Source organism: Crocodylus porosus, unplaced genomic scaffold (genome assembly GCF_001723895.1).
Source record: "Crocodylus porosus isolate Cpor-Errol unplaced genomic scaffold, CroPor_comp1, whole genome shotgun sequence".
Taxonomy (NCBI): domain Eukaryota; kingdom Metazoa; phylum Chordata; order Crocodylia; family Crocodylidae; genus Crocodylus; species Crocodylus porosus.
In genome coordinates, this window is record NW_017728931.1 from 12507410 (window position 1) to 12519790 (window position 12381).

Consider the following 12381-nt stretch of genomic DNA (forward strand, 5'->3'; position numbering starts at 1 on the left):
GCCCCTCCTCCAGCCCCTCAACCCCTACTTACTTAGCACAAGCCAGTCCAGGTCCCTGCAGCTTGCGCTGCTGCCTGCCCCGCACAGGCAGGCAGCGTGCTTCAGCACCAGGAAAAGGGCCAACCACAGAGATGCTTTGGCAGGCTACCAAAGTGTATCTGTGGAGAACCAAGCCTCTGGTTGCCTCATGTCCTCCTTTTCCACTGTTTAAAGATGGGCGCTATATTTGTCCTTTCTCAGTCGTGGGACCTTGCTTGACCTCCATGGGCGCATCCAAACAAGCACGCACGTGCCTCTTGTAGCATCTCAACCCCCTTTGAGAGACTGCAGAAGGCACATGTGGGAACAAAAAAAAAATGTTTCCCCGCTCTGCAAATTTGCATCGCAGGGGCAGAATTAGACCCCTGGATATCCAGGGGTCAAAAAATACTCCAGGAGAAAAAAAAAAAAAAAAATCAGGTCAGGGCACAGTCCATGGACCGTGGACACCCAGGACACTCGTTTTAATTTTTACAGCAAGTTGGGATCAGCCAAACTGAGATGTATGTTCATCCTATATATGCATAGTATTTTAAATCTGATTTAGCAGCTGGAAGCAAGATAGAGAGCCAGCTTAGGTGGAGAAGATGCTACTAATAAACAAAGCTGTGCAAAAAACAGCTGTGAAACCAAGAAAGAAAGAGTTTCAAGCAATATCTGTCTGTGTATATTTTGGGGCATTGGATATGTTTTAGAATCCTAAATCTGTTATTCCATGGGTTGGATTCATTAATAAATAGATTTTTAAAAATCATCTAAAGAAAAGCATTTTAAGAAGTATTTTCATCCCTGAAGTGTTATAAATGAAATGCAGATTGCTAAATAACAAGTGGTAAAGTGATCCATTGTGTCGGAGTGCCATGATGCCTCTCAAATGTCTTCTCATTCTCTCCCTATTATGCTTTAGCAATATACATAATCCTGGGGTGAATACAGCACACTGTACAGTACTGGTCATTAAAGTAACAATGCAATTCAAATTTAAGTCAACTACTGATGTTCTGTGATAGGCGAAAATGTTTGTTGATGGAGCATCTCAAGCAGCTTCAGATACTGACTGAGCCAACAGAAAAGGGCAAATGGGGATTAGTACTTTCTGGGGATTTAGGAGGGAATTCTTCTAAGCCAACAGCACCCTGAGCCATAAATCAAGGCATTGTTAACCTCATTGGTGCCTATTCTTAACAGAAGAAAATGCAAGCTTGTTAGATCTATAACCAAATATATGAACCTACATCACTGTATAATTATCTCCCTTCATAATGTCAAACAGGTCAGATTCAGAGACATGTTCTAGTTCTCCACCACACTGAGCTACGAGACACCAGAATATGACAACGTACGCTGGGCCACTCTCTTGAAATCTTTGCTTTACATTTATTAAACAGCATGTATCTACCAGAATCTTTCAATCAGAGAACAAAACAAGGAAGGAATATTAATTATGGGCAGAGCAAGGCAATCAGTGATGGAGAATTATAAGCAAGTTGGGAAGTGGTGGAATTTTTTTAATTTACAGGTGAGAAGTGGTAGAGCTGGGGATAGGGTCCAGTGTAGTTTGCTCCTGTACTCTGATCTTTTTATTTTTAAATTTAAAACAGTCTGAATTCTCATTCTGTTTAGTGACTCAAAACTAGCATTGAACTGATCATTCAATCTGGTAATTCAAATAAGGCATCATCTACCTTATCAAGTTATTCAGTTTTCAACAGGCAAATACAAACAGAATATTAACATGACACGTTTAAACAAAGGAAGAAAAAACTTAAGCAGAAAAAAATCTTATATCCCAGCTCTTAAAAGAATGGTAGCAATGAGGCAGAGTGCATTTTCACTGAAGCTTTCTCTCGCAGGGTCAGAAGCAAGGTAGGCAGGCCACAAAAAATGACTGTAAAAAATCTAGTCTCCTGTGGGCCAGCTAGTTAGATATAAAAAACACCATGATAGGCTCATGTAGCTGAATGAACCTTAGAATTTTTACCAACAGTTTTAAAAGGATCAGGATTAAGCTGCCTTACTCATAGTGAAATACAGGAAAATCAGCCTTACTCATAGTGGAACACAGATCAACAAAGGGGTATAGACAGAGAAATCCACACATTAATAATGCTACAAGTGAAGTGTCCCGTCAATCAGGCAAAAGGGAGACAAGGAAAAAACAATCAATCAATCCAAGTGACAGCACAATAAACCACTAAAATATATCAGGAGAGAGAAGACTCCACGAGGAAGAACTTGTGGATTAGTATGACCTTCTTTTGTTTTTTAAGCTGTTATGGCATCCTGCATATTTCTGCATAAAGCTGAGAAAGACATTCTTAAGTCAGCCTCATTCTTCTGCTTGACACAATGCTTATGGTCAGCTCTTTGCTATATCAATGGAGAGAACCTCTCCTTATGAAATGCTGCAAAAAGATAACAACATGGCAGCCTCTACACAATGTTGAAGAAGGATCTTGTGAAAAGGAAAATAAACCTGTGGGCTGAAAAAAAAAAAAGAATATTATATTCCCCCCAGATTCTCCTCAGCCAGGGGAGGAGAGAAAAAGCACAGATCCTGCATGGACCCCTCAACTAGTAGGAAAGTGAAATGCGCCACACAGTGCTCTTTGCTTTGGTGCCACTTGACATCTTCTTACCTATACCATTCTCACCTCAACCTGCTATTTCCATCCCCCTATCTGCTAGAAAAATGAGAGAAAAAATGAAAGCATTCCCCTGAGATATTCAAGTTTTAGAAAGAAATAGAAACCATTCTCATCAATCTTCAAAAACAGAAATAAGGCCTATGCCTCTCTGAACAAGTTAGTCTCTAAGGTGCCACCCTGCCCTCCTGCCATTGAAAATACATCACTGAATAAACTTTCCCCAGAAATCTTTCATTCCATTAAAAAGGGTTGTTTCCCTCCCCCTCCTACACCATTAACACAACCTTGATGAAAAATTAGCAGCAGCACTGCCAACAAACAAATTTCTCCATAAATTATTTTACTCAAAACAACATGCTGTATATTACTAGAGAGACATTCACAACTGATTTTCAAGTGGGTAATAATATGAAAAAAACAAATCTACTTGGATTTCTAGTCCTTTACAGGTTAATCTGAAGGAAGCCTTATTAAAAAAAAGAGCTAATCTCATGGAGTTTCTAAATGTTATTGTTATGAGATCACAGAAATACAGCTAATGAAGTTTCAGTTACTATCAAACCTCAACCTAAAACTCAGCACAAAACCAATCTGGATCTGAACTCCAACTTCTTCAGTTCACTTCCCAATTCACTTTTGTACCAACCAAGTGTGTTCCTTCAGCCAAAATAACTGCAACCGAGCAAAGCAACACAGCATACAAGGGAGGTGTCAGAAGACCTTGAATTGCTTTTCAACCCTGCCATTGACTTGATATGTGAAACCCGGCAAGCCATTTAAGCCCATATTTCCAGAGGTGGTTGGTATTTTGGGCTCACTTTTCAGAAATACTAAGCAGCTGCACTGAAATAAATAAGAACCACAGGATTTAACTGCTTACAAAAACAAGGCCTCTGGTTTCTAGAGCCAGGTACCCATAGCTTAGAAGCATCCAAAATGAGAAGCCTCTACAGTAGCAAATATTATTGTAGCAAATATGAATATCTCTGCCTCTCAAAAAAGCCAGAAGGGACCGCATGTTTGAGGACACTGATTCTGCAATGTAGGCATAACCTTAGGTTCAGCTCTCAATCTGCAAACTGGGGTTGATAACAGGTATGTTGTGAGCATAGATACGTTAAAGATTGTGAGATGCCTGTAATATAGGGTTACACACAGACATTGCATTTTCCCAGGATAAGCCATTTTATTCCAGGACAAAGTGCAATTGTTCAGACATCCATGTCCAGTGTCCCAGGATAAATCCTAAAAAGGTTCACAGGATAAAAAAGTACTAACAGTTTATTCCGGGACATCATAAATTGCATCTGGACAGTTATCCTAGGACTGCATCATTGAATCAATGCCAGAAAAGCAGCAGCACACTCAGCCACTCACTAAACCCTGATTAGAAAGGTGATGTGTATACCTGCCGATCCCAGGATATATCTGTTTCAAGACAAACACAGGCACAACTTGTCCATATATACTTTCAACACTCAAAGGCATTTTAACAACTGTGTATATTCCATATAAAACTTAAGTACAGAGATATGTTTTAAAATTATATTAAAATTAAATTAAAAGTGAAATGACTTCATATTCAAATGGGGGGGAAACAATTAACAATTCACTACAAAGAAAAAGAATGTTTAGACACCAAATATTTTTTCTAGTAAAAGAAAACAAAATTGAATCATCTTATCAAAGGAAATGGCAAAAATGAGTGGCTTAAATTTTCAGTATTTTTTTCATCTTTTAACATTTTAAATATAAACAGTGAGCAAATAATTCAGATCCAAGCAATGAAGTGTTTAGACAAAATATTAAAAGTTATTTCCATATTTCAAACAGATTTCTGAATATGCATGTGCTTGACCCCCACCCCCCCCCAAAGGCCTGCCAGCAGACTATAAACTAGGTATTGTCAGTGTTTAAGCACAGATTTCAGGGAGAAACTCATTAGCTGGTAACAATAGCAATTTGTTATCTTTCGGACTAGGCTAGAGGTGGACATAATGTATATTTTAAAAATATGGCCAGTGCACAAGAAATGTTGGGAAAAGAAGGGATGGGGGTAGTACCATGTGCTTTTTTATTCCTAATGAATACAATGCAGGCCCTGTTTCTCCTTTCACTTACCACCAGCATAGGTCAGTGATAACTTCAGCATAGTCAAACCAGTTGAAAGCAATGAAAGATGGGATTTCTGTAGGCTTTGGGCCATGCCTTCACAGTGAAAGGACAACAATGCCTCTAAGCCGCATTTGAAGCTTAGGATGACCTTTTCCTTGAAACCTCAAATCACAGCAGTTCACTCTGGTCTGGGCAAGCGAGTTTTGTGAAGGAAAGCCACTGGCGAGAAAACAGAGTCCAGGCTGCCCTGGGCTGTTCACCAGTGCTTTCCCCCCTGACATTAAGAGCCTCTCCATATTTACTTTCTGTACTGAATTCAGGCAACGTCTTGCCAGTGAGAAGCCCAGAGGTACACAGGGGAATGCTCCTTGCCCTCTTACCTCAATGTCTTTCTCTATTTCCAGCCCAGCTTCCATGAGGTTGCGCTCATACTCCTCCCTCTGCTCTTGTTTCTCCTCCTCCAGGGCATCCAGGGGGCTCAGCTCAATCACATGAGCACCTGCCTGATCTGGCTGCTGCTGGGGCATATTCTGGTCGTGATTTTGCTGTGGCTGCTCTTCACCGTGGCTTTTTCCTGTCTCTCCATTAGAAACAACAGCCAAATTGGCAGGTCTGTGCAAGCCACCCAGAGAGCCACCAGATGGATGGTGGTGAGAGGTGCGTTTTCGGTAGTGATAGGCCAAAACATAGTCTACTTTCCTCTTGCTGTCCCTGAAATGCATTACACTTGGGGATGCTCCATCCACAGCCCTCACGTGAGGTCTGTCCAGGTAGTTGTTAATAATCTGAAAGCAAAAGGGAAAAATCTCAGATGAAGAAAACGTCCAAAACCAGGCTTGCAGCGTATAACCAGGCTCAGGGCCTTGCAGTGTATAAGCCCAAGAAAGCATTAGCTGTCTGAAGTAAATGCTGCGGATTAACTGGGGATCTGTGTAAGCAGAAGGAGCCCAGATTAAATCATGTGGAAGATCAGCTTTGCCTGCAAAGAAGTACGACTCAGGCCAGCACTTTCCAATATGTCCTGGTGTCTATAAAAAAAAATAACAGGCACTACTTACCTATCCACCTCACTCGCATGCATAGAAAACAATGATTCTCTCTTTAGGGCCTGTACACACATACCTAATTCACCAATCTGTATCCGCATTCTAGATATGAATGGGTAGGATAGTAAGGTGCACAATGTGGATTGGAGACATGGTGGGGTACATGTTGTGAGCCAGGCTGTGCTGTGGTAGAGGGAGTTCAGGGCAATGTGTTCTGAATGGAGGAAAAGAAAGAAACAGTACCGTGATCTGGAGCATGAAGGACTTGCAAGGTGTTAGGAGGAGAAGTAGGCCTAAGGGAAGAGAGTTTGGGAGACACCAAGCCTGGGCTGTGAAGACTTGAGAGAATAATATGTAGTGCCTGGATGGCTATCAAGATATAACAATTATCAGCATGAATACATTTTAATATTTATTATAATTTGAGACTGCTAGACTGAGCAATGCACTTCTACACATCATAGAAAGGTAATGAAAAGGAAGTCATTCTGCACCATATCCACACTCCACTTGTGAGCACCTTTTCTCTAATAAGTTGCTTCAAATGAGCTAAAAATAATTTTCTTCCATGACCCAAAGCCCAGATGTCTTTATCCCAAACACAACCTGTAACCATGTACCCTCAGCTCTGGCCATCATCAAAGTACATCAATGCACATTTCAGTTCTGCAATTTCTGTGCAAAACTCTAATCCCTGTTTTACGACAATCACTAAAACAGTCACTTGTAAGTTTCCCAAATTTTCTGAAAAGCCTATCTAACAATCGCACTCACTTCCACACACCCTAGGACAGGCCATGACTATGTACAATGTAATATATGAAACGTGAAGCAAGCCCCCATTAACCATACAAATTAATGAACACATATACAAGCAAATGTAGCCAAGGTGTTAAATCTTCTTGTTGATTGTTTGAGATCAGTGTGGAGATGGGTAGAAAGAGATGTATGACAAAGGGAAGGGGACTAATGAGTGAAGCATGTTGAATTAAAGTAACAACGACTTGCTTTTGGCAAACTGTGCCATGTAGCAACTTTACCCCAAGGCTTTCATGTGAATTTCTTTTGTTGCTATTTCTGTGGATAACACACTGCTTGTTGACACCTTCATCCCCTGTATGCTTTTCTGCAGGGTCCTAATAGCTCCTGTGTTCACCTCTCATCACTACTGTGCTTCATCTCCTGGCTTCTCAATTAGCTACGCCCATTCTCCATGTTGCTGCATAAATCCTTTTCCCTCCATATATCATCCCACTATGCACAGATCAGATGGTCCCACATGTGACTCCTCTGGATGCTTCACACACACACCTTAAACGCTTTGCTCTAACATACAATTAAACTTACACTCACACCCTAAACTGACCAAGAATCAAAATGTTCCCCTTTCCTCATTTAAATCACGGACATACTGTACTCACGGGCAGTCCATGCAGATTCTCTGGTTCCATCCCTGACATGGTGCAAACCCCAAACCTCAGGCTCCTAAACTCTCTTCCACAGAGCTTCACACAACACACTCCACGGGGAAGATGTCACCACCACCTGGTTGCTGGCATCAGCAGCAATCCAGGGAAATCCATTAGCAAGCTCTACAGAAGATAATCTCCCAGCATTATCCTCCTGCTTCTCCTTTATTTGTGAAAGTGAGATGCACATAAAACGCCGAGGAAATGGGATGAGGCAGGTCTGAGAACATGAGAAGTTGTTCAGGGTGTTTTCCTGTTTATCACCTGTAGGTACCCAAGTGCCTCATCCCAGCAGCTGCTACCTGAGAAGCTGCCATAGCAACCTCCAAGGAAGGATGTTGCTGCAACCACACAGAGAAAGGAAATGAGCAGATTGCAAAGATGCCTATTTCTTTCTGTCTCCCTCTCTCTCAGGTCCCACAAGGCAGTGAAGCTTTTGTCCCGTTACAGCTTAATCTTTTTTTTTTTTTTTTTTTACCGAAGCCTGGTTAAAATTCCCATGGACTTTAATGAGGAGTTTTTCTTTTGCAATGCTTCCCTGATTATGTAGCATCTTTTTGCATGGGGAGATACTGCATATTGTAAGAGATGAAAATAAAATAAACGATAATTGTTAATAATAAAATACAGTTTTCCAAATTTTTAACAAAGAGAACTGTAGGGGTTATATGTTGTATCTTCAATATACTCTCTCCCCTTCTCAACCCTTTGTTCTTGTGTTCTAAAAAAAAAAAATCAGTGCTTAGTGTGTGCTATGCGTAATGTAACGTTCTATTTTATTCAGGGAATCGACTCTAAAGTGGCATCTTGGGTTCTGCATTTTGTTGCTTCCAGAACATCTTCCAGGGTTACAAGGTAAACTGATCATGGGGCCGTGGCTTTGGGTTCTAATTACAAGCCCTGCAAACGTATCCCAGGCTCTGTGAGTCAAGGCAGATTTTCTTTTCTTCTCACCTACAACAAAAAATTATGGAGCAGCCCAAGCTGGAATCAAACCTGAATACAGTCACTATTTTAGAATTATCCCAAGGAACCTGAACTGTTGAGTAAAGTGGTGACATTTTACATATGGTCACTTGGGTCACTTTTCTCACTAATAGGCAAAAGAAACGTAATGCTGTTCTCTGCCCCCAACCCTCTCCCCACCCTCATGGCTATCCCTCTTTGTCAACAGTACTAATGGAATAAGTCAACAATTATAATAATCCTACTTACACCATTGTCATAAGTCTCTGTGCAGCCAGATGGCTCAGCAGCCCTATTGATACTGTCACAATGCCCAGAGGGCCGATTTTGAGGGATGGTGAGGTATTTGTTGTTGTAAGTTGATGGAGAGCCCTCAACATATTCTGCTGTTTTCTGTCCGCTTTGGATAGGATTCAAGTGGCTTAAAGGAATATCTGAGGATAAAAAATAAAAATTGTCTGAGGTTAGTAACATAGCTGGCATTTCTTTAAGTATTTCTTCACAGGACTCTGAATGGGTGCCAGTCTCAGATATTTTTTTCCGACTTTGAGTGTGTGGAAAGAACCATATAACAAAAAAAATCACATTGAAACATCAAATGCTGTATTTGCATGTGAATTAGTGAGGGCAAGGGTGGGAAAGAGGCAAAAATGGTACAGACATGCTGTACTATATGCAAATAGATTTGCTAAAGCCTTTCTGATATTGCTCAGAAGTGTTTTAACCCACTGCCTGAAATACAAGTTTAAGAATTAGGAAGTCTCTACATGCAGCCAGAAATTACATTTGTCGTGTGATCAGCCCCTTGAAAGCACTCTACAACTGTTCCCAAACAGAAGTGCATGGCCATAGAGTGCTCCAATTGCACAACAACTAACACTACTTATATGAGGGTTCAAATGAAGGTGCTACAAAGTCAAGTGCCTTCATTAACTTCTGTCTGCTCTGGCAGCTGGGCTGAAGCAGCCCAGCCTCATCCTCAATGATGTCTCAGGATAGAAGGGGGAGAAGGCATGGAGGGAGGTCCATTCTGGCTGCCCTGGAGGAGAGGAGCAGGTAGATTGGAGTCCCCTCACCCCACCTCATGGTGTGGGACTCAAATCCACCTCCTCCCCCCACTCCAGCATGACTGGCAAACCCCAAAATGAACCTCCTTCTCCCCCTCCCATGTTGAGACAGCACCAGGAATGGGAGGAGGGCAGGATTAGGGGACGAAGCTGCAGATAGGCAGTCTCTCTCTCTGGATCAGCTTCAATTAGGAGCTCAATCCCCCATCATCCCAACCCAACAGCTAACATGTTGGGTTGGGAGTGTCAGTCTAACTCATGGCACTTTCCGTGAAGCACCACAAGTTAGACCAGGGAGCTGCATTTTTGTCTGTATCCTCTGTTCTTCTCCTAGTTCTGTAAATGATTCTGCCAAGTCACATGTAACATCTCTGAGCCACAGTCTCTCCATCTGTAAGTGTGGATAATATAATTCCACACCCAAATGTGTTTTTAAGACTAAATAAATTGATCCTCAGATGGAAAGTGATACAAATCATTATATTAGAAGAATTATCCCAGTGCAACAAAGAGGTTGCATAGCTAAGCACTCTGAGAAATCAGGAAATATAACAGCCAAGGTTGATTGTACAAGCATAATTCTGGTTTTACATTAGAAATGGGCCAAAGCAGATATTTCAGAACCAAGGTTATAAATTTCAGGAGAATTTTGATATACAGCATTGGCTGGTTCCTGTGTTCTGGCCTGGAAGGTCCCATATATCAAATCTACTATGATGTAGCCAAAATCTCATAAGAATGAATACAGTCAATATGTCAGACTCATGGCTGATTTTCCAAAATGACCACAGTTTGAACCAAATAGCTCATGAGATTTGAACACCAACAAATACCAAAACTACAGCTGAGTGGGCCTTCAGAGCACACCATGAAAAATCCTACCATTGGCTTGATAATGTCCAATGTGGCCATCATGTTTCTGACCCACCTCCTAGCTTGACATATCCTATACTGTAACCTGTAATCAAAGGCTAACAGACGGCTCCCCAATACAACACTGGATGCATGCGAGTATTTATGTTGCAGAACTATGCATAGCTGTGAGTACATAACACAGAAAGAAAAAAAACAAAGTCAGTCCCAAATGACCAATGGCATGTTAACATGCAGCAATGGCAAAAAGTATCTGGGCCTGCAATGTGTGTGACCCACACAGACAGAGTGTGGTGCTCTGCCTGGCCATTGTGGTGGCTGGGCCTCAGACGTGATTGATCTGAACTCCTCCAGGAAAGACAAAGTACCAGCCCGGGAAAAACCATCATTATTTTAATCATTTAATATTTTTGACCCACCAGTTTTCCTCATGCTCTCAAGGAGATTCACACTTGTTTTCCTTTAATGAAGCACATAATGATGCCATGAGGGAAACTTCAAGGAAAATAATTAATTACTGGAAGTTTCAGTCCCACTGGCCACCCTCACTGTTTCTCCAATATTCTCAGTCAAAGCCTTGGATACCTCACAAAATCATATAGTAGTCAATTAAAGCCCTTGAGTTTTGTAAGTACCTTTAGCTGGGCCTGGGTTAAATCACTGTAGAACATTTTTGGTGACTATAAACTGAGCTCACTTCATTGTTCTTGCTTTTGCAGGGCTAGATTGTGAACCTTTCACTGATGTGGGTAAGCAGTTAGTATTGCCTGGAATATCCAAAGTTAAGTTTTTCAGTGAAAATGTAGTTACTGCAATATTGAAACATGGTAAGTTTTACGTTTGCCAAAAAGACTGATTTTGGGTCAGGACAAATCTATACAAAATAGTTCAACCCAAAGCAAAATATCTAGGTTCATTAAACTGAATCAGGATGAATTTTGAATGAATGAATTTGACTTCAGTCCACATCAGTGTTTGGTACTGCAACCCCTGATGGGAGATGTAGGAGGTGTATCTATGTCCATGTAGAGCCCAGGTCTCCACTGTCACCTTTTAGCCTTAAGTCTCCTACACCATATTCTATTCCATGTATGAGGTCTGTAAGTGGACTTAGGTGCCTAAGTGTATTTCTATTCCACCCTGGTAGAGTCCCTGAAAAATCATTAATGCAAAAGGAGGAGTCCTCCTGCTCCTTTTTTATCAGATTATCTACAAAAGTAGATGCATTAATGAATTTTCAGGGACTTGAGCAGCATGGAATAAAATCACACTTAGGCACTGAAATCCACTTAGACATCTTATAGGTTGAATTGGACTTCTACTCTTTACCACTCCCATTCTGCACCTATTCTAAAGGAGGAGTTTACTGTTAGGACCATTGACTCAGGGAGAGGAGGGTCTGACAGTAAAGCAGGGTGGGGTGCATCAGTGGAAAGAAGTTGGTGCGGGAAGAAAGTAAGGGGGCAACCTGACCCCCTAGATTTATTTCCCTGCTATAGTAGAGTGAGGGGGACAAATTCAAAGAAAAGCTCCATGGCTCAAGGGATGGGAGGGAAGCCTACCAAAAGGGATAACCATGGATGTGGTAAAATCTAATGGAACAATGGAGAGCAAAACTATATCGAGCATTTTTCTACATTCAAGGCATACTGCTGTCAAGGAAAAAGGGAATGCCACTCATCTGGCTGGGGGAAGTATTTTGGCAGTAAGACTACCTAAAGTTTTATATTTTTATACTCAGCACTGCTCAGTTTGTTCATGTCGAGTTTTTGCTTGTGTATACCACGATGTGTTTTCTATTGGTGGTGCAGTCTCTGGCAGGTTAGTTTTGTCGCAAAAGGTTGGAAAACCCAAGAGTATTGGAGTTTTTTCACATTAAAATCTTTTTTTTTAAAAACCCTTTAAAGTTTAAAATTTAGATAGTTGCATCAAATATTACAAATATCTGCTCCCTGCCCCTTATCCACTGCCAACACACACCATGCATATGCACCTCCTAGAAAAACATATTCCTTTCCCGTTTCATTTTTATGAAGAGAAGTGTGTCATTAAATTTTCCCTTGTAATTTGCTGTATTTACGTGAATATAAAATGTTCCTAAGTATAAAATTACCCCCTTGCAATAGTTAATTTTATATATATATATATATATATATAT

The 12381-nt window shown here is 41.0% G+C and overlaps 1 protein-coding gene across 1 annotated transcript in view; it reads right to left on the reverse strand.

Moving 5' to 3' along the window:
• The window catches only part of ANO2 (anoctamin 2), a 302892-nt gene that overhangs the window by 280451 nt on the left and 10060 nt on the right, over nt 1–12381 (reverse strand). Inside the window, exons 5-6 of the mRNA XM_019544216.1 lie at nt 8533–8717; nt 5183–5587 (exon numbers count right to left, since the gene is read on the reverse strand). Of these exons, the coding sequence (XP_019399761.1) occupies nt 5183–5587; nt 8533–8717 (590 nt within the window). The remainder of the gene's footprint in view (nt 1–5182; nt 5588–8532; nt 8718–12381) is intronic.